The following is a 25,094-nucleotide window of genomic DNA, read 5'->3' on the forward strand; positions in this document are numbered from 1 at the left end:
ATGGCTGATGGTACCAAAATACTACATACTAAAGAATTTACTTTTTATTTAGACTAGAGAATAACAGGGCACTCACAGTTCTGGGGTTCGAGGCCAAAAATTGTAGGGTGACAAAGTCCTGAGCTGTAGGGTGGTTGTAGGGCAATGAAGATACTCCAGGGCTGGAGTCCCTCTGCTCTGGAGCCAGGCTGGGAGAGCTGGTGTGGGTTCACCTGGAGAAGGGAAGGCTCCAGGGAGACCTGAGAGCCCTTTCCAGTGCCTAAAGGGGCTCTAGAAAAGCTGGAGAGGGACCTGGGACAAGGGCCTGGAGGAACAGAACAAGAGGGAATGGCTTTACATTGACAGAGGGCAGGGATAGATGGGATACAAGGAAGGACTTGACTGTGAGGGTGATGAGACACTGGTCAGAGAAGCTGTGGCTTCCCATCCCTTGAAGAGTTCCAGGCCAAGCTGGCCAGGGCTTGGAGCAGCCTGGGATACTGGAAAGTGTCCCTGCCCCTGGTAGGGAGTTGAAACTCAAAGATCTTCAAGTTCCCTTCCAACTCAAAGCATTCTGTGATTGTTTGAAAAATTACCAAGATTAAAAAAATAACATCTGAGAAATAAAGTACAGGGTAGCTCAGTACTGAAATGTTTACAAAATCTGCTGAAAATACACTTCTAGCCTTGGCATTAGCTGAGATTATCACCACAGAATCATAGAATCATAGAATCGATTGGGTTGGAAAAGACCTCCAAGATCATCGAGTCCAACCCTTGGTCCAACTCCAGTCCCTTTACCAGATCATGGCACTCAGTGCCACGGCCAATCTGCGTTTAAAAATCTCCAGGGATGGTGAATCCACCACCTCTCTGGGCAGCCCATTCCAATGCCTGAGCACTCTCTCTGGAAAGAATTTTTTTCTGATCTCCAACTTCAATTTCCCCTGGCAGAGCTTGAGCCCATCGTGCCCCCTTGTCCTATTGCTGAGTGCCTGGGAGAAGAGACCAACCCCCACCTGGCCAGAACTTCCCTTCAGGTAATTATAGACAGTGCTGAGGTCACCTCTGAGCCTCCTCTTCTCCAGGCTAAACACCCCCAGCTCCCTCAGCCTCTCCCCATAGGGCTTGTGCTCCAGTCCCTTCACCAGCCTTGTTACTCTTCTCTGGACTCTCTCCAGCACCTCAATATCCTTTCTGAACTGAGGGGCCCAGAACTGAACACAACACTCAAGGTGTGGCCTCACCAACGCAGAGTCCAGGGGAAGGGTCACTGCCCTGGGCCTGCTGGCCACGCTATTTTTGATACAGGACAGGATCCCATTGGCCTTCTTGGCCACCTGGGCACACTGTTGGCTCATGTTGAGCTTCCTGTCAATTAGTACCCCAAGGTCCCTCTGCCTGGCTGCTCTCCAGCCACTCTGTGCCCAGCCTGGAGCGCTGCAGGGGGTTGTTGTGGCCAAAGGGCAGGACCTGCACTTGGCCTTCTTGAACTTCATCCCATTGGAATCAGCCCATCTCTCAAGTCTATCCAGAGAGATAGAAGACATTTGTTACATAAAAGAAAGAGGTATTTACTCTTCTGAGATTGACTTGAATTGGTAAGCAAAGGAAAAAAGGGGTTTAAGAGGAAGCATTTTCAAAGTTCTAACTTACTCAGAGTCTTATACAGACAATAAAAATGCCACTTGGGGGAAGATAACAGCTTTTGTAATGCAGTACCTGATTTGGCTATAGAGTACACACATACAGGGAATTGTTTTACCCACCTCTTACAGAACATACTATACATTCTGCAGCCCACATTAAGCTGAACGAGGCTGCAGAGCAAACTGGAGGCTTTTGATGTAAGACTGGTTTTGAGTGCTCACATGTTTAGTGCAAAGTTCCCAGTATTATAAGAAAAGATGAGGTCTTTTTCTGGCAGAACAAGGTGATCTCCATTTTAATGTATGTTCACAGTAAAAATAATTTTGCTTTTTTGTTTACAATATTTTTAATGTCATTCTCTGCAATAAACAGAGTTTAGGACTCTAAAAACCTTAAGAATCTGAAGTGTTATGGAGATTTTAAGGATAAACAACTGTAAATGAGAAGAAAAATGCTGTGGGTGATTACAAATATTAAATATTAGTTAAAATATACTTTTAAAATAGAATTCTAATTCTTCATTACAGAAAATTTGTGATTTTCTGTCGAGGGACAAAAGCTGGGATTCACTTGAAAAACTGAAGACATCTGCAGTACCCCAATCAGTCATCTTTAGTAAAAAAAGGTATTAGACACTTCTGGTGAGCCACTTCATTCTAAACTCTCTGCTTAAAATGTCAGCTGAATGTCATCTGTAAATTTGTTTGAAGTTCACCAGTTGTGGGCCCTCGGGACACTGACTCAGGTCTACTCATCCACAGCCCAGACACCCCCAGAACAGCAGAATGAATCCTACTCTGATGAGTGAGGGGTGAAGAACAACACCACCAAGAGGGCAACTTCCACTTCAGGGCCAAGCAAAAGCCAAGACTAAAGTGTGACTCAGTTCCTGATCTGAGCTCAAAGCAAGGCAAGTCTAAACAAAGGCGGCTTTGTGCCCGGCCGTGTGTTAACTCCGTTCATCTTCCTCAAACTATGAAACATGGAATCTAACAAAGTATGTGCAGATAAGGAGGGGGAAGGGAGCTGGCAACACTGCTTAAGATTATGTAAAACTTTCAAGGGAATTATGAAGAAAGAAAGCAGATGAAATTGCATAGACAATAACAAAATGCATGGATTAATTCCCAGCAGTCATGATCTCATTGCTTAAGGAATAAATACAACTGACCTCCTGATATGGACTTGCTGCTGCCCATGTAATACTTTGCCCTTGAACATAAGCAAAATCTACACATACTGTATTTATTTGAGTCAGTTCCATATCATATCCAAATTCCTTGTCCAAATTTATTACTGCTAGTCTGAAATGTGGAGCTGGAACCTGCAAACGAAACATTTCCACTTCATGGAATACCTTTGATTTCTACAAGAAAATATTTTTTTCTTCTATAATAAATATCAGAGTGAATTTTGTAAAACTATGTGCTAAATTTATGGCTGTCTTCTACCAGTGCTTTCCAAAAAACACAGCATAATTTTGGATAAACTATGCTACTAAACAAAAGAAGTTATGAGGGATATATTGATATATTAATAAATCAAGACTACTGACTTCCCTCACTTTTCTGGTTGAGGACATTGTAGCACTTTTCTGTGGTTTCCATCTGGCTGCACATCAAAAACTTCACACACCACGTTAATATTAGGATCCCTTTATATCTTCTGGACAGCATTCCTCTGAAAATTTATCCTGACTCTGTCTCCATTCATAAATGAGGTTCATACAAACAGCTTCAGCACCTCACCAGTAACACTTGCAGTCATCAAAACAGCCATCACTGCACGGTCTGAGAGATACTGAGAGCAAAGCAGCCCCTTTTGCTTAATGAGTTTTAAATTTTTTTGTCTTCATGGCAGTCAAAATCAGCCATTGTACTCTATTTTTCACATATCCCTTTTGGCTGAGGGGCTGTTTGGACTTTTGACCAGAAAGTCATGGAGTGACTTTTGCTCCAAGGCTGTTCATGGCCTTGGATGGAGGCTCAGGCAGGACAGGAACAGCACTCCTTGGATGCTCTCTCACCATCCTGGGTGTGGAATAGGGATGGAGGGTCCAGTACTTCTACTGATCCAAATGGAATGTCATGAGCTGAAGGGGGTTGTTTCCACGCAAAGTTAACCAGGGAACCAATCCTAGACATATTCAGCTTCAGTGAAACTCAGTTCCCAGGCATGTTCTGTCTATTCACTCACCTACAATATGTCCAGAATTATTCACTTTCCAGCCATAACTTATTAAGAAATACACCCAGTAAAGTTTGTTAAACTGAGCTGCAGGTAAGTTTGGGAGCAGATGGGAGACCAGCCCCCTCAACCACTGCTTTAACTGGGAAATGCAAGTCAGAGAATAAACTTAATTAAAAAAAAATTGCATAGCAAAACTCTGCCCTGTTAATATCCACCATCAATACATGGTCTTAAAATGACATTTGTGAATTTGGCTATTGTTAAACAAGGAATGAAGGAGGAGGAAGTCCTCAGAAGAATTGTTCTTACGCTCTTTATGTTGTAAAGGAAGGAAAGGAAAGTGAGCCCAAGGCACAGACTAGTCAGCAATAACTGTGAGGAAATTCATTATATCCCAGTATAACTCTGTGAATCAGATCCCGTGAAATGCCCTCCTGAAGCTTCACTATAAAAGGAGGATCACAAGAAGATCAAGAAAGACTTTGACTGGCAGAAGCCTGAGTAAGTTGAACAATACATATTCATTTGAATCCTGTTATCTTAATTTTAATCATTGTAATTCTGTATTTTTCCTTCCTCTTAATAAAACAGACTTGACTTACATTCATTTCCAGCAGAAAAGGAATTCTCACATCATCTGCCTTTCTTTTGGGTAGTCCCACCCTGCATAAGAAATTGCCATTCTGTGCAGGAGGTTCACAAGCAATACAATCCTACAGGCATATCCATGCAGGCATCATTGGCAAGTGATGCTTTTTGTGTTCTTTTAATCAGAGCAAAATAAAAAACATTTAGAATTAATATTTTTTGGTTATTTTATTTCTTTTTTAAAAAAACAACTTTCAAAAAAATGGCAGAACACAACGTGCACAAATAAAAAAATCCAAGACACAATATTTTGTTATATGTCCAAGTAGTTTGGTGTGCATTTATAGCAATCCAATTCATGTCTGAATTCATTCTTACAAACTATAGATGAAACTCTAGTTTTATTGTTTTCCCAGCAGAGCTCCCATGAGCTGTAGGACTGCACTCTATGCACAGTCCTAACTTGAGGTTACACCTAGGACAGACAGTTATCATTCTCTTGTCAAAGGAAAGCAGAAAAATGGACTCTCAAAACGGGCAGGGATGTAAAAAGAACCTTTTCTCCATGTGATCCCACATGCAGGTTAGAAATCCAGCTTAGACTCTCCCTGTGAAGGCATTTTGGAATGCAAACAGGCTCTAAAGAGGAAACTCCAGCTGCTGCTGAGCTAACTGAGGTCTTTTATGAAGAGATTACAGCATTGTCTCTTGGACCAGGAGTCATCTGGTACAGTGTTGGGTGTTTCAGCATATTCCAGTCACTCTTTATAACCCATGGACAAAGAGAAGCCCCTCCATGGGCTGATCCCACCAACTGCAGGTGTGGGAAGAGGACGTGTCCCCCCCAGCCATGCCTTTCTCCCTGCAGACCAAGGAATGGCTGACAGAAATACAGGTCTGGATGCTGTGAGAACTTCACCCTTCAGCCACTCAGACACAGTGTTAGTGGACTATAAACTATGAGATGCACCTGGCACAAGACACTGATCTGACTTGTAAAAGGAAGGCCACTCATTCATTAATTCACATAACTTATTTATGGCAAAAAATGAGTAAAATATTTTATCTCAGATATTTTCCACAACGAATCCGAATCTGGCAACTTTTCTGATGGACTTGTGCAAGCGTAAGCATGAATGTCTTAAATGAAAACATTAAAAATAATGAGTTAAAATAAAAATACATGCTACTTAGTGTCCATTGATGTTCTCTCCTTGGCATGTGACTTGAGAATGCACAATGACTTGAATTTACTTTGTTAGGAGTCCAGTGTAACCAGAGAACAATACTGAGGGGTATTCAAAAATGTATTGCTTCCTTAACACCAGAAACATGCAGACATTTCTCTGCTTGTGGTATTTGCACCACTGAGCCTAATTCTGTGGTCAGAGCTTTAGTCTTTTGGAAAAGCCTTTCTAATTTGATAATTGCAAGACATGGAACTCCAGATAACAATCACATAATGAAATTCAGGGAATAAGTGTGTTATACACTGAGTTAAAGAGGAAATGCTTCCCTTAGAAAAACAGTCACCACTATGAACTGCATATAATCTGCATATCCCTGCCATAAGAAGGATGTGGACCTGTTGGAGCAATTCCAGAGGAGGTCATGAAGATGGAGACAGGCTGGGAGAGCAGGGGGTGTTCAGCCTGGAGAAGAGAAGGCTCCAGGGAAACCTGAGTGCCTAAAGGGGCTCCAAGAGAGCTGGAGAGGGACTTGGACAAGGGCATGGAGTGACAGGATAAGGGCAAATGGCTTTAAATGACAGAGGGCAGGGTTAGATTAGATATTGGGAATAAATTCTTTACTGTGAAGGTGGCAAGGCCCCGGCACAGGTTGCCCAGACAAGCTGTGGATGCCCCATCCCTGAAAGTGTCCAAGGTCAGGCTGGACAGGGCTTGGAGCAACCTGGGATAGTGGAAGGTGTCCCTGCCCATGGTAGGGGGTTGGAACTCAAAGATCTTTAAGCTCCCTTCCAACCCCAACCCCTCCAGGATTCTGTAATTTCTCAAAGCAGTTGATAAGAGAGACATGTCCCAACTCCATAGGCTGACATTGGCTCCCTTTTGAACAACTCAGGTTTCCTAAATCTCACAATGTACCGGGTATGAAGAGTAAGGAAAGGAGACCCTAAAAATCACTGTCTGGATTGAAAGCCTTGAACAAAAGCATTGTGTTCTTTTTGATTTTAATTGGGACTTCATTCATGACATTGAGAACAGAACTTCGGCTTGTGTGAATATTTCCTTTGTCAAAAGTTAATGATTGTGTTTAATAACATTATTTATTTAACTGTGCAAACAGTTCTATGCTGTTATTCATTATTGCTTTTTAATTTCTTTAAATGCAACCAAACTTGTCTTCATAGTAGCTTTGTGAGCATTATCTCCACTATAGACATGAGAAATAGGACCATAAAAAGATCATTTTCTCAAAGGCAGTTTGTTTAATTGGCAAATGCTTCCTTTTTATTTTTTTCCCCTCTACTTTCTCTTTTCTCTTTCTAATGCTTAGAGAGGAAAAGGAAAACATGAAGATTCTGGGATTCAACAAAATGATTTAGCATTTGTAATTAAGCTAATTTAAACCATCACCTAATTTGACTAATTTGGAACAATCTATTACACCATGCCCATTGATAAATATACCACAAAATTATTAAGTGTTTACATAAAACCAAAGAAACATATGCTGTCATTAATTCAAAACAATCCCCATCACCCAAAGCCACTACAGGAGTTCTGTTATTAAAAATCCCCATTCCCTTGTCTGGAAAAAATCAAGGGAAAACTGAAAAAAATCCATTTTTGAAATGCATAAAACTTTCACAACAATATTTAAACCAGTTCCATTTCATTTTGCAAGAGAAGTAGAACTGTAACTTTTAGATGAAACTTTACTGATGTAAAGCTGCTCTCCTCCTTCCTACTACAGACCCTCCATGCATTTGTAAAAAGTGAGGCACCATAACAATAGTTTGGATGGGAATTTCTTTTTTTTTTTTGAAGTGCTGAGGGGAGGGAGAGCAAAGAGCATCTACTGTATAAGGCTTCATTACCATAAACTTTACCAATAGTTTATCCTGTTTCCTAATGAAAGCAAAAGACCCCCTCCGTGTCTCTATTAAAAAGCCATCAGATTTGGTATCCTGGTGACACTTTAAAGAGCACATTATGTGGGGAAAACAAAATAAACATTTATCCTGGCAAATGAAAGTGAATTTGGGTTTTGACATACTTGGCAGGAAGGTAGAATTATATTCATGTCAAGTATGCAGAAAAACTAATATAATATTTAAATATTTGCTTAAGTAATATAGAATTTAAAACAACACATTAGAAGTAACATTTTTGTGAAATATTTTCAAGTTTTTTAGTATAGGACGTGCCATGAAAGCAAAACTTTCAGCTAAAATTTCAGCTTTCTACAGCCTTTGTTACACACTCCCTTCGCTTATAAAGTGGTAAAGAGCCTTCATCTTCCACTGGCAAATCTTTATTTACTTTTCCAAGACAAAGGCAGTTCTTATGCTGATGGTTTAAACTGATAATGAATATAAGCAGCTTTCCAAAGAAATAACCCTTGAGATCTGAATCTTACAAATGCTGACACAACGAGCCAATGTTCAATATACACATGAAACTGTTTGTAAAATCCTTTAGCCTGCAACAAGACTCAGTTCAGTGAAGGTGAACTTTTACATACCTCAGAAAGTGCCTGATTGCTGTATGCCAATGACCTCTGAAATTCTCAATTAATAATGTAGCACTAATTAATAAACTGAGCTGGGCACTGGATGCTAATTTGAGGTCCAAAAGTAAGGATTTTATGTACTGTCTAAATGTACAGATACTGCACTTCCTTCTTGTAAATCTAAATTCATATGAACGGCACCTACCACAAAAATTACCAGTGGATCAGAATTATAAATTATCCGGAAATTTCAGGCCTGATATTCTGATTTACTAAATTTATTTCGAAACATTTATTTATGATTCTACAATTCATTCTATTATTTCATTTATTTATTCAATCTATGACTCTAAGATTTAAGAAACAGCTTTGCCTAATTTTACCTCATTTGGAGAAATATGCATAATTAGAAAATATTTTGAAACATTTCTAAATTACCATAATAATTCAAAGCAACACCACCAGACTTCAGTGTAATTGTACACTGGAGAAAGACGTGAATTTAAAATCACTTGAAAATAATTCATTTCAATGTAACTCAATTTGTAAATTTAATTATGAACTACTAAGTAACTGCTGAGACTTTCAGTTTTGCTAAATCAGCACAGCTCCTCGGAGTCCCAACAGGAGAGAGAAGCCACTGTTTATTTCAAATCAGCAATTAAAAGGAATATAAAGAACATTGAGACTGTAAGGTATCAATAAAAGGGGCTACTTTGGGGCATTTTGCTTTCCATCTGCCTAATTTGCAGTGCCAGATACACAGATTTTTATGCTGCATTAACAATGGCTTTTGAACATAAATTCCATTCAACCAGTCTGTTATAGAAATAACTTTAACACGACACTATTTCCTGTGCACATTCTTAAAATTGCTTACAGTGAAAAGAATCCCTCCCAAAGGAGTCAGCACCAGTCAATTCAACATGCAAAATATTTAGCCCCTTCCAAAAGGGGAAAACAGATAACAGCCAGAAAGAATTCTCTCTTTTTTTTTTTTTGTTCTACTTTTATTCCACAGTTGATTTTCAAAAAGTAAAAAGGTTTGATTTCAAGAACTTTGCAAGAGTTCTTCCTGAAAAGGAAGACATGTCTCTAATTCCTGTTCAAAATTAGTCATAAAATTACTAAATATATGTCATAGTTAAGATTGAGATTCTTTCTGCTGGCCATTGAAAGCTTTGTAAATTGAATCTGAAAATGAACATTGTCTAATTTTGGAAGTTGAAAACTTCAAACCCTGTTCATATCTCTATGGATTTTTCACATTCTCTTTAAATTCTGCTGGAGGTTTAGGCTGAAACAGAGGGTTAGGGGGTTTGGGGGAGGTGCAGGGCTACCAAGGTGACACAAAGATGTATGAAAAAAGAGAAAAATTTAAAAAATCACATATCCCTGCTCACAGAAAAATGGAAAAAGATTTCCCAGTTCAAAATATTATACTTAACAACATTGCATTAGGATGCAAAGAACAATATCTTTAAGAACAGGATTTTGAAGCACAGCTTTGAAGGTTAAGTGTGTCTGGAATTCAAGGTGCTCAGAGTGCAGCCACAATCTGTCTTCGATTTCTCCACTGCACTGTCAGAAGTTGCTGCAGATTCTCATGCCATCCCTCACCCTGGAGAAGAATAATTCTCCACTGGTGGCACCTTGGGTTTCTCAGGGTTTCTGAATTTCTCTGACATTTTTACAGTCAAATCTAGCAGTTCTCAACGATGCCAATGTCTCTCCAGCACTTCTGACTCTTTCTTTAGACAGTTCAGGGTCCCCAGGGTGGCAGGCACAGCAGCCACCTCACTAATGCAGTGCTCTAAATACGGCACCAGGAATCCCATCTCCAGCCTTGGGGCACAGCAAGAGTTAACTCCCACTTTGAGAAAGGGTGTGATTAGTAGCTGGAAATCTGCCTGACTTCAGTACATCTGAGGATGCTATTACAATTTTCAGATCCAAAATAATTAGCTGATGATATGAGCTGACAGCTAATACATCTACAATAAACACAAAAAAAGTTATTTCCAAGCGGATGCAGGGAACGTGTTCCGTTTCCAGGCTGTTTGATATGGTCTGTGTAAGGAGCTAGGGCTCCATACCAGATGCTGTATGTTCTACAAGCTTTTTCTGCAGATGTCTGCAGCCTGAGAAAATCAACAGTGCTTTGAATAACACTCCTAGTAAAAGCATCTTCTTGTCAAGAGTCGCTGCATGATATAGGATATGGATCCCACACAAGTGGATGAACTGATTTTAAATAATACCAGCTGACAATGGGAGAAAAAACTCTCAGTAGGTCTGACAAAGTCCTGGAAATGGCTGTTAGCCTTGGGAAATAAAATCCAGCCCTCTGACAGAGCCTACCCGTCCTTCTGTCGTTTGATCAAATGGAAAAGCAAATTTAATGACTGTTTCCAAAGTTCCAGAGGCAAAGCTTCGACAGCACTTAATGCTGCTACCAAGGAGTGCCTTTGCCCCTCACATGTGCCACTCAAAAAAGAACCTGGAAAAGATGTTACAGAATTAGGTGAGAATAAAATATATGCATCAGTGTCTTTTTTGTAAGGTCTTTTGGCACTGCTTTCTTGCCACTGCATTTAAAGAAATCTCTTTTAGCACACCAGAAGGACAGACACAGTTATGGCAGAGAAATTCTAAAAGTCACTACCTGCATAAAAAAGTTAAAAGAGCTACCTCTGAAGTCATAAACACACACATTCAACTGAAAATGTTCTGTTGTGGGGTTTTGGTTTGGGGTTTTTTTGGCTCAGAAAGAATCCTGTGACTCCCTCCTTGATAAAGATCTTCCTGAATTCACATAAATTACTTCCTAAAATTTCTTCTCTAGGCAAAATCGGTATTTTTGCTACTGACAGTATTATGGTCTTCCTTGAAAATTTAGCACTAGTTGTGGATGCACTTTGTCAAACCAAAGAGGCTGCAATGCCTAGTTTTTCTCATGCTTTGAACTTAGTTTAATGCAAATCCCAGATTATTAAGAGAGACAAATGCTGATCTCAGGTATATCTGTAAGATTAAACTCTACCTGAGACCTCCATGAGGACTTTATATAAGGTAATTGTCTGAAAGTGAGAACTTCTACTCTTTTTCCTGATTATCCAAATTAATATAACCTTTTCTGACTCATTTCATGAAAGTGTGTACCTGTCTGGGTATCCTCAACTGTAAACAAAGATGGTAGAGAAAAATGGAAGAGGAGATAAAATTTAAAGCTTGAGGGGCTCAATATGCAAATGGAACATGTTCCTGGTGTAGGGTGAATAAATGACACCAGCACATCACCCATCCTGTTCTGTTAGGAACGTGGTGGGGTTGGGTAAGGATGCCTCTCCCATTCTGCAACATGTTATGGCCAAACTTCGCGAACGAAGATTTGGGAAGGGCTGTCCCCACGTGGGTGTGCCCTTCCAGCCTGCGCAGTGGAAGTGGAACCCACAATAACTGTCACGTATTTGTATTAATAAATGTTATTTCAGGAGCGGTTCTGGGAAAAGTTCTTTTCTGGCTTAAGTGTGGCTTCATATTAAAGGTCAGAAACCCTTCCAACCTGTGGGCTGTCCATTAGTCGACAGACAGTGGTGGGGACATAAGGCTCTGAATGTCTAGAAGCGATGGAGGATCACCCACTGCCTCCCGAAGATTGTGCTCTGTGGTGAACTCGCCACCGGCTGCCACAAGAGAGGAGCCCCGAAGAAGAGATACAAGGACTCCCTGAAACAACACCTCAGCCTTGGCCATATTGACTGCCACCAATGGTCCACTCTGGCCTCCAATCGGGATTCATGGAGACACACCATTCACGACGCTGCTGCTTCCTCTGAGAATGCACGGAGAGTCAGTCTGGAGGAGAAAAGACAACGCAGACAGAACCGTTCCTTGCCAATGTCACCCAGGGAGATGTTCCCCTGTGCCTTCTGTGACCGGACCTGCCTATCCCGTATCGGCCTTTTTAGCCACCAGCAGCTTGCAGCAAGCCTGGGTAGTGCCCTTCTGCAACATGTAGAACTCCATTGTATCACTTCCCCATTTTGACAGACACTTGAGATGCCCAAATCTGTCTGCTCTGGTGGCACTGCTGTGGCACACGAGTGCAGCTCCCCCAGCCAGAGCCTGCTCTCACGGAGGAGCACAGTGAGCAGCACCCAAGATAAAACAAACCACAGTGGCTGAGACAAAATGAGAGACACAAACTCCTGCTCCTGATGTACACAGAACAGCTATTCCAGGAAATACCAGCAGTTACAGATCACAGAAAGTGCACAGGCTGAAAAGTCCAATTATACACTACCTGGATTTTTAAACAGTTTTGAGAAATATGAGATGGTTTATCATCTATGTGTTTTATAAAAGCTCTTCTATTTCCACCCCACCTGCCATTTTAATATCCGAAATGGGAAACTTCAGTGCAGAATCACAGGATGGTGGAATAATTTACATCAGAAAGGTCCGGGACCTTCCCAGAGATCTCTAGTTTGACTCTGTTCAAAAAAGGTCCAGTTAGCTGAAGTGGTTTAGCCCCTGACCAGCCATGTTTGGAATATCTCCAAAGGTGGAGATGTTCTCAGCCTCTCTGGCCAACCAGTTTCAATCTCTGGTCAGTCCTGTATTACATATCAGTTCAAATTCTGTCCTTGACATACACATTCAAGCAGGGTCTGGCTCCATGTCCTCTGTACCCTGACATTAGTCACTTGTAGATGGCCATGCAGTTTCCCTTTTGCCTCCTCTTTTTCAGGCCGGACAAGCTCTTGCCTCCCGGTCTTTCCTCATATGTCAAGTACCCCCTAAACTTCTTGGTGACCCTTTGCCAGACTTGCTTCAGTATTTCAAAAAGTCCTTCTTGTATTTGGAAGCAAAAAATTGGACCCAGATTCCAGACGTGGTCTCAGAGGTGCCAAGTAATGGGGCAGGCATTGTTCCTGTGACCTTCTGCTTACACAGCCCAGCACAGGCTTGGCCCACAAGCTGTACTGGTGCATGGGGTTCCAGCAGCCCACATTGGCTGCCATTGACCTTCATGTCAGCCCATTCCTCCAGTCTATCAACAAGGTCCTTGTGAATGGCAGGCCTGCTTTCCAGAGGCTGGACTGCCCTGAATCATGACTCAGTGTTTATTTGCCATGCTATGAATCAGTGCTTTTATTTAGTTTATAAGATCCAACAACTAATCATGTCTGAGTTTAATGCATAAAGAGAATCTCAGATTAACAGAATGGTTTGGGTTGGAAGAGACCTTAAAGGCCATCTCATTTCAATTCCCTACCATGTTTATGCCTCAAGAAAATGCAGTACAAGAGGAGGCAACTACTCTGGTTAAGAGATGTCCTGTGCTCCCTTTAATGCCTTCTATGTCAATTTATTTGGAAAGCTGATAAAAGTAAAACCACTTTAACATACATACCTTGTATTCTTCATTGTACTTGTGTCCTTGTTCTTACTCTTGGCACAAAAATGACATCCTCTAAAAAAAAATCTGCCATAGGATCCTATTTTATGGATAGTCTGTCAGGTTAGAAGTGTAGTCCAATCAGAATGAGCTTTAAAATTAAAAATGCTGGTATTTCCTCATATACCTCTTAATTCCATAGAAAGCAATGTGTTTAGTATTGGATTACCTCTATGACCTTCACCTTAGGTGACAGATCCTTGGGCTTTCCTCATGACATCTGAACTCCAGTGTTAATGTAGGTGGGAAGGTTTGGTCCCTGGAAAAAAATTCTTTGGCTTTGGAATTGAGAACAAAAAATGACAACACAACTTTAGTAACTGGGAAACAGGCAATCAAATCTTGTGCCATGCCAGCTTTTAGACTGGAATTCACTCAAAGGAATGTGACCACAAGAGACAGCAACTATTGAGTGAATCAAGTGATTCTTGATGTTTTGCTCAAGTGCCTGTGACACAGGTTCATAAAATTCTATGTGAATTCAGCCCACTATGCAGGCAATATAGCCCAGGAACTGACAAAATGACCTCCTCACTTCTGAGCAAAAAAATTGCACTAGTCCTGGAGTTAATCCTGCAGTCAGAAGGAAAAAGGAAAAGCAAAATGCCAAACCAAGAACAAAAGGAGAAAAGCAAAGATCAAATATAAACAAGGAGGGACAGAAAACATCTCCATTTAGCCCAGGTTCCAACAGTAAGAAGTGATGATTAGTATAATTTCAAGACAACTACACAAGGTCTTTGTAGTCAATAACATTCAATAGATTTTTTTTCCTCCCACTAAATTGTGCAATTCAATAGATCTGAGCTCATTTTGGCTATATTTAGCTGGAGTGCAGCCTGAAAACTACTTCAAGAACTCCTCTCTATTGTCTGGATGCTGCAGCCTGGATGGAGAGGCTGCGATGACACACAGCTTGCTCAGTCTGCTGTTAGAGGGCAAATGCCAATGTGAAGGAAAGATTCTTAGTAATTTTGCAGAAGGTATTTGCAGGGCTAACATGGGCCTGACTCAAACTCGGGTTTGGTGCCCATCTGGAGTCTCATATTGAGAAGGGCAGTGTTGTTCCCTTAGGGTAAGGAGAGGGGAAAAAAAGGGGCTTCTCTACTACACCTCTCATGTCTAGAAATAGCAGATAAATGAAGCTACAGACCATGAGCTTGACAATGCCTTAGGCTGAGGGACATGCATCAGCCTCCTATGGAGGAAGCAGGAAAAAATCCTTTCCTTGATACTGGTTTGTGATTGTTCTCACATATCTGTTAAATCCCAGCCTTGCCTGTTACACCTCAGAGCCCTCTTTTTTTGCAGCAGCTGAAACAGAACTCCATCAAACTCCCTTCTATTTCATGCCATAGGGAACGTTCCTCTGTTGTCCTAATTTGTTAGAAGGTACTATTTTCTTCCACACAAAACTGTTTGGGATATGAATCCTTAAAATGTAAGGAAAGAGAAATTCAGGAGTGCACACTGAAACTCGGTCAAGCAGTGGCTGGTGATCCAAGGTGCTCTGCCCCATGGAATTCTGCAGGTGGGAGTGAGACAAGGGGCTGGTTGAGAAGATTTCTGTCAAAAATAGGCGGTCTCTGTGCTGCGGTTTCAGCCTCGCTCTTCAAAACAGTGTCAGAAAATCTCTTCCTTGCAAGAGATAAGTGTGAGTGTCACAGAGAAATGCTGTGTCTGAAACTCTTACGTAATTTTCATTTGTCTTACAACTTCATGGATTTTTTTTTTGTTTGAGTTTTGTGAATCCTGTGCAAAACAGTCTCGAAAATGGCTTTATTCAAGTGAGGTTTTCTTTCAGGAAAGCTTGATATGATAGAACTGTTCTCTGGTTAACATCTTATCCTATGAAATAAACTGTTGCCATTTTTGCTTCATTCAGAAAGGATTTAAATATAAGGCTTAATGGAGCTTAAAAGATTAGCAATTTGCTACATAAAGGTTCAGAGACCTGAAAAAATAACTTCCCCCTCAAGGCATCTGAATTACATCCTGTCTTGTAGAAAAATTTGTGCTATTGCTTTGCTACATAACCTCAGAAATGCAAATCTTTATCAGCACCAATTTGTTTAATTACTTTAAAGTATGACAGCAACTAAAATAACCTACCAACTGAGGTTTGTCAAACTTTACCATTGATCCTTGTTCCCAATTCTCCAATGTTTACACAAATAGCAACTGCATTTTCAGTACCAATACATGGTGATTAATATATCTAAGCAACAAACATGTTACACAGAAGATCACAAATAAACACAGTATGAAAATACACTAAGAAGGAGAAGGTTTCATTAGTCTTATAGTTGGCTCCTAATCAGATGCTCCATGGAAATACTGTTTATATGTACATGTGTCTACATTTAATCAGAGATATAAATAATATATATATATATTTATAAAGTTACCTTCCAAAGGTTAAGTTAAAACACAGTCCTTTAGGTGTCAAAAATACAAAATACAACAGCCCAGAATCTTCTTCTTCCTCAGAGAAAGTAAATAGTGGCAAAAAAATACTCAAAGAACTAAAAGACAGAAAAGCAAATAACACCTTGCCCTCCCAGAGAAAGTGCCCAAAGTCACACTATGAGCAACATTCACTGAAATGCTCTAAAACCAATATTTTACCAGGACTGAAGACCCAAACAAATAGGTCACTTTATGTAACCATAGCAAGTAACCCCAATGTGAGCAAAAAACAATAATCTTAGATTTGTAGCAGTGTAAAAACCTCTACTGATACCGGCTGTAACAAAGAAATCCTTTCCACTCAAGAGCTTTTTCCCATTCCCACAAGAATGACACAACATTTACAGACATATAGATAATGAGGAGAAACTGTTTCTGTTTATTTTCTGCTTACTTTTAACCAATTCAACCATTACCCAAGAGAAACAGTGTTTTTCCACTATCCCAAACATTCCCAACCGATGTGTAATCAGAGAAACCATTAATACCAGCAGGTTTATTTTTATACCCAATAATGCTTACAAATACCTTGATGCCCAGACAGCAAATTTAGAGCTGAGACACTGCTAGTTGTGCTCTCTTTGCACTCATCTGGAAACACTGGGTGGACTGATGCAGTGAAATTAATTCCCTCTATATTTGCATTCCTAAATTCCATTTTGCAATAGTGAAAAAACCCCAAACATTTCCTAGAGAATGAAGGTTTTGGTCTTGATTGGTGTTACATCTATGTTCTTTTTAATCTTGGCATTTATGCATATCAAAAACAGTAGACAGTCTATAGGGTGCTGATGTGACCTTAAAGTCTATTAGAGATCATCATTACATATTTTTTGTGTCATCAAGGTCCCAGTGCACACACAGAACTTGAGTGTCCACAGAGAATCACCCCAGAGGCACCAGAAGTACTTTTTCTGACATCTGATGAACTACACTCAAGGGTGACTTAGGCAAAGAAAAAGCACTTTTTTTCCTCTCATCTAAAAAATGAACTTCTCCCTGGATTGCTTCTCTCTTATTTCTGACTCCAGAGCTGGCCTAAGTTACTGGGATGTTTAAACTTTTGATCAGGTACAGTTAAGTGAAATTCAGCCCAGCTTGTGGTAGTGACACATTGAGCTCTCAAAGCAGCTTCAGGGGTGGGAAAATGAGAACTTGGGTTTTTTTCATCAGTGCCCCAAAAATCAGATGTCCTTAGGGAGGAGCTTTCCCACTCCTCTCTGAGTGCATTACCCAGCCAGTATAAATCCCTTTTCAAATTTGAGACAATCTCCTCTCAGTTTGCCAGAACTCAAGGGTGAGGATGATATTGATTCACATTTAGGGCTCCAATTATTTAGTCCATAAATAATGCATCAAAACACATAAGGTTTTAATAGTATGGCTTGTCCTTCTGTGTCCTACCTCTGCCATCCCTTTGTCTATATTTGACAATATGTGGGAAAGAATAAGGAGCTTTACTTTCTAGTTTCTTTGTCCGCAAATTTAATGTCTTAAAATTTAAGGCCATAACTAAGAACCATAAAATGGTTTGGGTTGGAAGAGACCTTAAAGATAAGGTTGCTCCAAGCCCTGTCCAACCTGGCCTTGGACATTTCCAGGGATGGGGCAGCCACAGCTTCTCTGGGCAACCTGTGCCAGGGCCTGCCCACCCTCACAAGGAAAAAATTCTTCCTAATACTTAATCTAAACTTGTTCTCTATCAGTTTAAAGACATCTGAATTTAAAGCCAGCTTGAGTGGCTGGTGTAAATGACATGATATTAGAAAGCTGCAATTCTGCATGTGGACCAGTATGAGATAAATAGGAATAGATGTGGGAGGGTACACTTTAAAGAGAGCACAAAAAACTACAGGGATGCCACTCCTGTTCTTAAGTGGACTTGAGCAACCTCACATATGCAAAGGAATTCCCTGCAAGACAAATACACCCCAAGGAGGGCAGAGAGCTCTGTAGCTCATTGTAAAGAAGATACAAACATCTGATCAGCTGAATCAACCTCTAAACTGCAGTATTCACACTGTCAGGATCTCAGTCATGGTGGGAGATGAGACACTTTGCTCACATGCTAAAACACAAAACAAATTATATCATCATCTTTAGTCAAATCTTACCCCAAGATGCATTCTTTCATAGGGTGTAGCTGTTAAATTTAGGACTTATAAGGTTTAGGACTTATGTGATTCTAAAAATTAATAAATGATTAGATTTGGGCACCATACTGTGAGATAACAGAAGCCAACGCTCAATGAAATGCAAAGATTCTGTCCCAAAATACAGATGCTGTCAACAAGAATCTGAAATCAGCAAGGAAGTAAAAAAATATGTTTTTCAGAAGAAAATAAGTGTAGCATCAAAATTAGATAGCAAAAAAGATGTGCTCTGCGAATCAATGCTTAGCATAAGAAAATAACTTTGTTTATCTTGCAACATGCAGTTTCTATTAAGTGTGTGTTGCCTGTGCTCTCCATATGGGCTTTTAAATCAAATCCCAGTTTGTTATTGATACACCCTGCAGGAACAGATCCTCCCTAAGGAGTAATGACCCTGCCCAGCACTTACACTGGCATAATTTTTGCCAGTGAAACAAGCATGGTAGTACTGAAAGACCTCAGAGCTTTTCTAAATAATTTCCTGCTTATTTTCTTTGTACATCTTTTCCAAATTAGTACAATGAATTTGAGTACTTCAACACCATCTTTTGGACCCACCCTGAACAGAAGGGGCTCATAGTTGTTTATTTCTGAATTATGCCTTCAAATTTTCACCCTTTCAATTAAAAGCCCCTGGGTCCGTGCCCTCAGTCCAAGGCCAGTCCCCACAGAGCAACCTGTGTCCATGCCAATGATCTCCAAGCATCCCAAAGGGAGTGGCCACACCCAAACTATGGAGTGGAGAGAACTCCTGGCTCTGCTGACTCCCAGGAGTTCATGGAATCATAGAATGGTTTGGGTTGGAAGGGACATTTAAAGATCATCCAGTCCATTCCTCCTGCAATGAGCAGGAATCCAACTAGATCAGGTTGCCCAAAGGGCATCCACCACCTTTCTGGGCCACCTGTGCCTGTGCCTCACCACCCTCATGGTGAGAACTTCATCATTACAGATGATCTAAATGGACCCTCTCGCAGTGGGAAGCCATTCCCCATTGTTCTATCACTCCAGGCCCTTGTCTAAAGTCCCTCTCCAATTCTCTTGGAGCCCCTTTAGGCACTGGAAAGGGCTCTATGCTCTCCCTGAAGGCCTCTCTTCTCCATGTTGAAGACCCTCAATTCTCTCAGCCTGTCTGCCTTGTGGAGCCACTCCAGCCTTCATCTTCTCCTCTGGAACTGCCCCAACAGGTCCATGCCCTTCCTGTGTTGAGGGCCCAGAGCTGCACACTCTTTGGGACAACATAACCTGTCATGAGTCAAAGTGTGATGACTCAAAAGCTGATGGTGATGCTCCAGCAGGAAGGACTCATCCTGGTCACTGCCTAATTTACTTCTATTTCCACCTTAGTTCTATGACTAGACCAGACTGAACTTTCAGAGTGTGATTCCTTGTTCCCAAGGTGCAGATTGGTGTGTTTAGGTGTCTTAGAGGACATAAATCAACCGTGTCTGAACAAAGACAAAATTAAACATGAGTAATTAAAAATCACATAAACCCCCCATATATTCCAAACACACCTCCACTTCAGTGCAATCTGCTTTATTTTGCACAGAGCTTGTGGCACTGCTGTGAGCTTTGTGCTGATTTCTCACCACGAGGAGCATATTATAGTGAGCAGCACTGGGAAAATCACACCCACGATGAACTCTCTAGGACAAAAATATATATATCTGTAGTTTTTAAATACCTACTGCAATTCAAAGGACCATACACCTAAAATCTCAGAATCACAGGATTGTTTGGCTTGGAAGGGACCTTAAAAATCATTTAGTTCCAACCCCCCCCAGAGAAGAACCACAAAGTAGGGATATAACTTAGTATTACCATTCTGCTGGCATCCAGCCTGCTTTCAAGGTATTCTATTCTTGTAGGGAAGTTATTTTCCCTCCACTGTTTATTCAAACTTGCAATGTACTATGAAAGCATTATGGTAGCTGCTGCAACTGAATTATTGCCATCAAAGATGTGAGTGTTGGAAATATATCCCTAAACTAGCAGTCAGAGTGACAGATGAATGGTGTTTCTCCTAATCCTATGAGAACATAAGTGAAACAGAGCATTCACAGCATGATGCTCGGTGTATTCCTTTGTGTCACTCCAGATTTCTGATGGCAAGACTTTTTCTCGGTGGGGGAGGTACTGGAGCTATAAAACAAATGATAAAAAATGGGTCTTTACAGAATTAGAGAGCAGTCAGCTTTGCAACGATGTTGACCGAAGTTTTAAAATAGCTGCACTTGATTTTAATGACATGAGATGCAGAATTTGATAGTGGTTCTAACAGAGAAAAACAGCAGAACTGGAGCTGCCATGCACAAAATCACAGCCAAACCTGAAACTGGTTTAACTGTGGGCAGGAACTCGAGAAGTTCAGACGAGCAGCATAAGGACACAAGTACCCAAAATTGTACCTCTACCCCAACTGCAAAATAAGGACAAGTTCAAAGATTTTAAATGAACACGAGCCTTCTTCCCACACCAAATCAGCCATATCCCACAGGAATATCAACTCTCCTCTCTAAATGATTTTTAAAAGACAAGGGAAAGCCAAGTTGCAATCCACATGCAAGGTTTCATTTATTGTGGATTCTGTCATACAACAGGCAAAGGAAGGGAAATGCAATTCCTCCAGCTCTGGCCATTTATTCCACAGCCCAACCTGTACGAAAAGAGGAGTGTGGGTACATTGCCATTACATGTGCTGCTCTCAAGACATTGTCACCCATTATGAAGACAGTTTCTGTGATCCATCTCTCCTTTATGGACACAGTTCAGTCACAGCCATGAATGAGAATTGTTTATTCCATCTACAACTGTTCTCAGTCTGAGGAGAAGGATTTCACTGGTGCTTTACTGCCACCTCAGGGGGGGCAAAATAGTAGCTCACAAGTGAGACAGAGGTGCTACTCCAGTTTTTATTTTGTTTTGATTTTCCCAAACCCAACGCAGTTGGTTGGTTTGCCACCATTTAATGCGATTATTTTGGTAATAAGTCATCTAATTGCAATGTATCGATAACAAAGTGTGTGTGGCTCAGCTTCGCAAACCCAGATTTGGGCAGGGCTGTCCCCACGTGCCCTTCCAGCCTGCGCAGTGGATTTTAAGTGAGGCTCAGCGTGCGCAGAACTGGCCCCACCGTTTCAGTCCTGAGGTTCATCTGCCACGGCCGAGCGAGCTTGGACAGTGCCAGTGAAGTCCTCAGGACTAGAACCTACAGCACCCGGCATTTCCCAGGAGGTCTCCCATCCAAGTACTAATCCGGGGCTGACCCTGCTGAGCTTCCAAGATCTGACGGGATCGGATGGCAGGGAGGCTTTAACTGCCTGATAACAATGTATTGATATGACAAACTAACATGAATTTTGTACTTAAACTCTGTCCTGTATTTTCAGAGTACTCCATGTTCCACTGTTGGTATTACTGTTTTAGAGTCAGTCTCTTTGTTTCAAATCAAAACCAGCAAGTTCTATACACAACCCTAAAAGAGCATCCCTTCTTTTTGATATGACAGCACTGATGGGTGTGTTTCAGTCAAAAAAAAAAGTATAGAATTGTTTGTTCTCCTCTAGTAATGCTTCCACCAAAGCTTTGCTTCCTCCTCCGTGGTACAAATATGGACTAGACCTCACAGCACAGAAAGCAATCACATGAAGGCTTAGCTCTAATTTTATGAAATGTTTTAAAAGAAACGGGCATAAACAATATTTGCATTTTGTATCATAACTGAAACCATACTGCTAAACAATCATATCCTGTGTAGCCCATAATGACATCAGAAATATATGTTTATCATCTGCTCTGGACAACTCAGCATGATTTTGGCCTAAGGCAAAGTGGAACTGAAATCATTTACAGTTGTCCAAACCAAGATAACCACACATTTCTGAGGTAATTGATACCTAAAAGGAACACTGCCTTTAGATTGCAGTTCACGATTTAAGTGCACTAATTCCTTAAAGAACACTGGTAAAGTGTCCACTGGATTTCCTCCAAAGCCCAGCATGGATTAAACAATCCACTGCACAAAGCAAATGTGATCCAGGAGATTAGTCCATGCACTAACAACTCTTCCTTTAGGAATGGATCACATTTCCTGCTATCTTTGATTCTCTTCCACCCACCTCAAAGAGACAACAAAATCTCAAAGGAAACAAAGACAAAATACACTAAGCATTATGAAAAGCATGTTTCAAATAATCTTTCATGTTTTGTCCGTAGTTTTAGAGACTAATAAGAAAGAAAATAGATAATACTGGTTTCATACCTGTATATCATTCATGAACCTATTCTAAAATAAGATCTTGATTTTTCTTTTTCTTTAACATGGAAACAATTCAACAGGTCACAAAACGTAATAAAGTTGAGCAACAGGGAGAAGAATTACTTGAGATAGACATAAACACACTACAGTAAATGAATTAGTCTAGTGATAAAAAAACAAAACATGTAGTCAGATGAAAGAAAAATATTTGATTAGAGACACCCATTTCTTGACAGACAAACAGAATCAGACTTGCCCTTGCCTAGAACAGGGAACTTCATCAAATTGTGCAGTTTTTTAGACCATAAAAATATTATGTCAGAAGGATAGAAGAGAATGTAAAGCCAAGCACACAACCCATTCATTCAGGAGAATGCTGTTATCTAGTTTTGTTTGTACAAGCTCAAAGGATTTGCCTGTCTTTTGCCTTTATGCAAAGCATAACATTTTGCATAAGTAAATAAGTAAAAAATTAAAGAAAAGAAACCATTGGTTTCCAAAACACAAACAGTGGTTGGAAACAACTGTTTGATGACACTAATTCTCAGCTGGGGGGAAAAGGGTCTCGTTCCTTGCCAAATTCTTAGAGGGAAGGAGTTCTTTAGGTTTTGATTTCTTCCCATCAGAGGGGAGAAAGAAGGGGAAACTAGATCAGGAACGTCACAGTTCTGAACAGAGGCCCCACTAATAGGAAAAAAAAGTAGAATTAAAACTTGAGCAGGATAAAAATTTCATTATTTCTTAGAATTTTCGATGAAACCCTGCAAGTGAAAAGAGGCTTTAATAGTCAAATATTAAATACACAGATACTCCCAAACACATGAGCCACCTCAGCACAGAAAACCAAACCGGAGCAGCCACTGAAAGGGAATTAAAAATGGTTACCCTGCAAGCAACCATTTCCAACAGCCATGTCTATTGTATTGCTGTCTGGAAATGGATGGAAACTGGCTTGGATCTGAGTCTGGAACTGAGTGTGCTCCCAGCACAGCTTTGCCCTTGACATCTCAGTGCCCACAGAAGACATGAGGAGGAACTGAGCAACTGAGCATGAACAGGGTGATGGACAAAACTCCCAAACAGATGGGGTAGTCCTGTCCATCTACAGAAAATTTAGCCAAAATCACAGACTTCCATGGTACCACAGCTGTGCTGCTTCTTGGTCCCACTGAGCTTTGTGAGAGTGATGTGGGGCTGCATTCTGAATTCTGTAATGGAGACAAAACTTCTCATAACTACACAGGTCAGAAAATAGGACTCAAAAGAAGGACAGAGAGGAGAGCTTATACTGCAGCTTGTTTGCACAGAGTATTTTAATTTGAGCTGTTACACGAAAACAGCCTCCAATGATATTGAAACAGCTTTCTATGGGATGGATAATGCAAAAGGAAAAAAAAAATCAGGAAAAATGAGTGTGAAATGTTTATGAATAGAATCTGCTTTCTATAGGAAGGAAATACAAATCCATGGCAGACATAAAGATCCATAACTACCCTTTTGTAATCTTCGTTCTCAGCATGTGTGCTTAGATATCAGGAAACATTTGAAGGAATAGGAAAAATATGGAAATAGGATTCCCTTAGACCATCTGGGCAAAGGGAAAAACATGTAACAATAATTTAATATGCAGCATGAAAAAGGCATCAGAGCAGCATGATGTATGAAATATTTCACACTTTTCTCTGCTGGAGCTGGGTGCCAGTAAAAGAAAAGAATTACCTCCATCCTCTCTTGCTTGACATCATCAATCTCATCATCTTCAAAGATGGCTAAGAGCTCTCCAGTCTGGTCGATGGAGTTGAGAAAGTCTTGAGCAAGCTTCTGCCTTTTGTTGGTGGTGTTACTGTTGAATTTGTCTCCACAAAGACAAGAAAAGAATAACATCAACTGATGTTTTAAACTGGCACAATGCAGAAAAGGGCCTGTTCTTACTGACCCCCTCGAACAAGTTGGGCTGCCTGACCAGAGTGATGTCAGTGCTCTGCTGCAGTGGTAGTAAAACAGCACCTTTAGTGTTTTCTAGTCTAGTCCAGCTTTTTTCATGATCTAGAGAAACCTGCTGCTTGGACAGCATCACCTCTCACTGAAGAATCCCCAGTGAATACAGTTGTAGAAGAAACTATCCCTCTTTGGTGGCACAAAAGAACTTCCCTTACAGAGCAGCATATACAGAGGAAATGTTCTTGCCTGAACACATTGGGAAATCCTCATCACCTCCAGCCTAAGGCAATCCCTAACACACACCAGAGGTGACGGACCACTGCTCTGCACTAAAACCTGGAGAACCCTGGCAAGAAGAGCGGCTACAAAAGCACTAAGTTCACAAAACAAAATTAATGGCTTCAATTACCAAAGTGTAACAGAAAATGCAATCTTTAATTCCAAGGTAAACTGTGCTTAGGAAGCTTTTCAAAACAAGTTAGGAAAATTATTTATTTCTTTTAAGCAGTGACACAAGCTTAAGGATTAAAACCCCAAAGCTGTCAGGTAAGAAGCAATAGTGCCAGTGCTTGAATGAAATGATACATTTTCATGTGTGGTGAAAATAAAATGCCACAGCCAAATTAAATCTCAAATCAGTTGATAAAAACTTATCCACAGCTTCAGTAAGTCAAAGCAAGAAGTACAGTGTTTACCTAACACC

General features: G+C 40.6%; 1 protein-coding gene across 3 annotated transcripts in view; it reads right to left on the minus strand.

Annotated features, from left to right (window-relative positions):
- SUPT3H (SPT3 homolog, SAGA and STAGA complex component) overlaps positions 1–25,094 on the minus strand; it is a 279,283-nt gene that overhangs the window by 65,612 nt on the left and 188,577 nt on the right. For all 3 annotated transcript variants that reach the window (XM_071548208.1, XM_071548209.1, XM_071548210.1), the window contains one exon: positions 24,170–24,306. In XM_071548208.1, coding sequence (XP_071404309.1) covers positions 24,170–24,306 — 137 coding nt within the window. The remainder of the gene's footprint in view (positions 1–24,169; positions 24,307–25,094) is intronic.

Source organism: Pithys albifrons, chromosome 2 (assembly GCF_047495875.1).
Source record: "Pithys albifrons albifrons isolate INPA30051 chromosome 2, PitAlb_v1, whole genome shotgun sequence".
Taxonomy (NCBI): domain Eukaryota; kingdom Metazoa; phylum Chordata; class Aves; order Passeriformes; family Thamnophilidae; genus Pithys; species Pithys albifrons.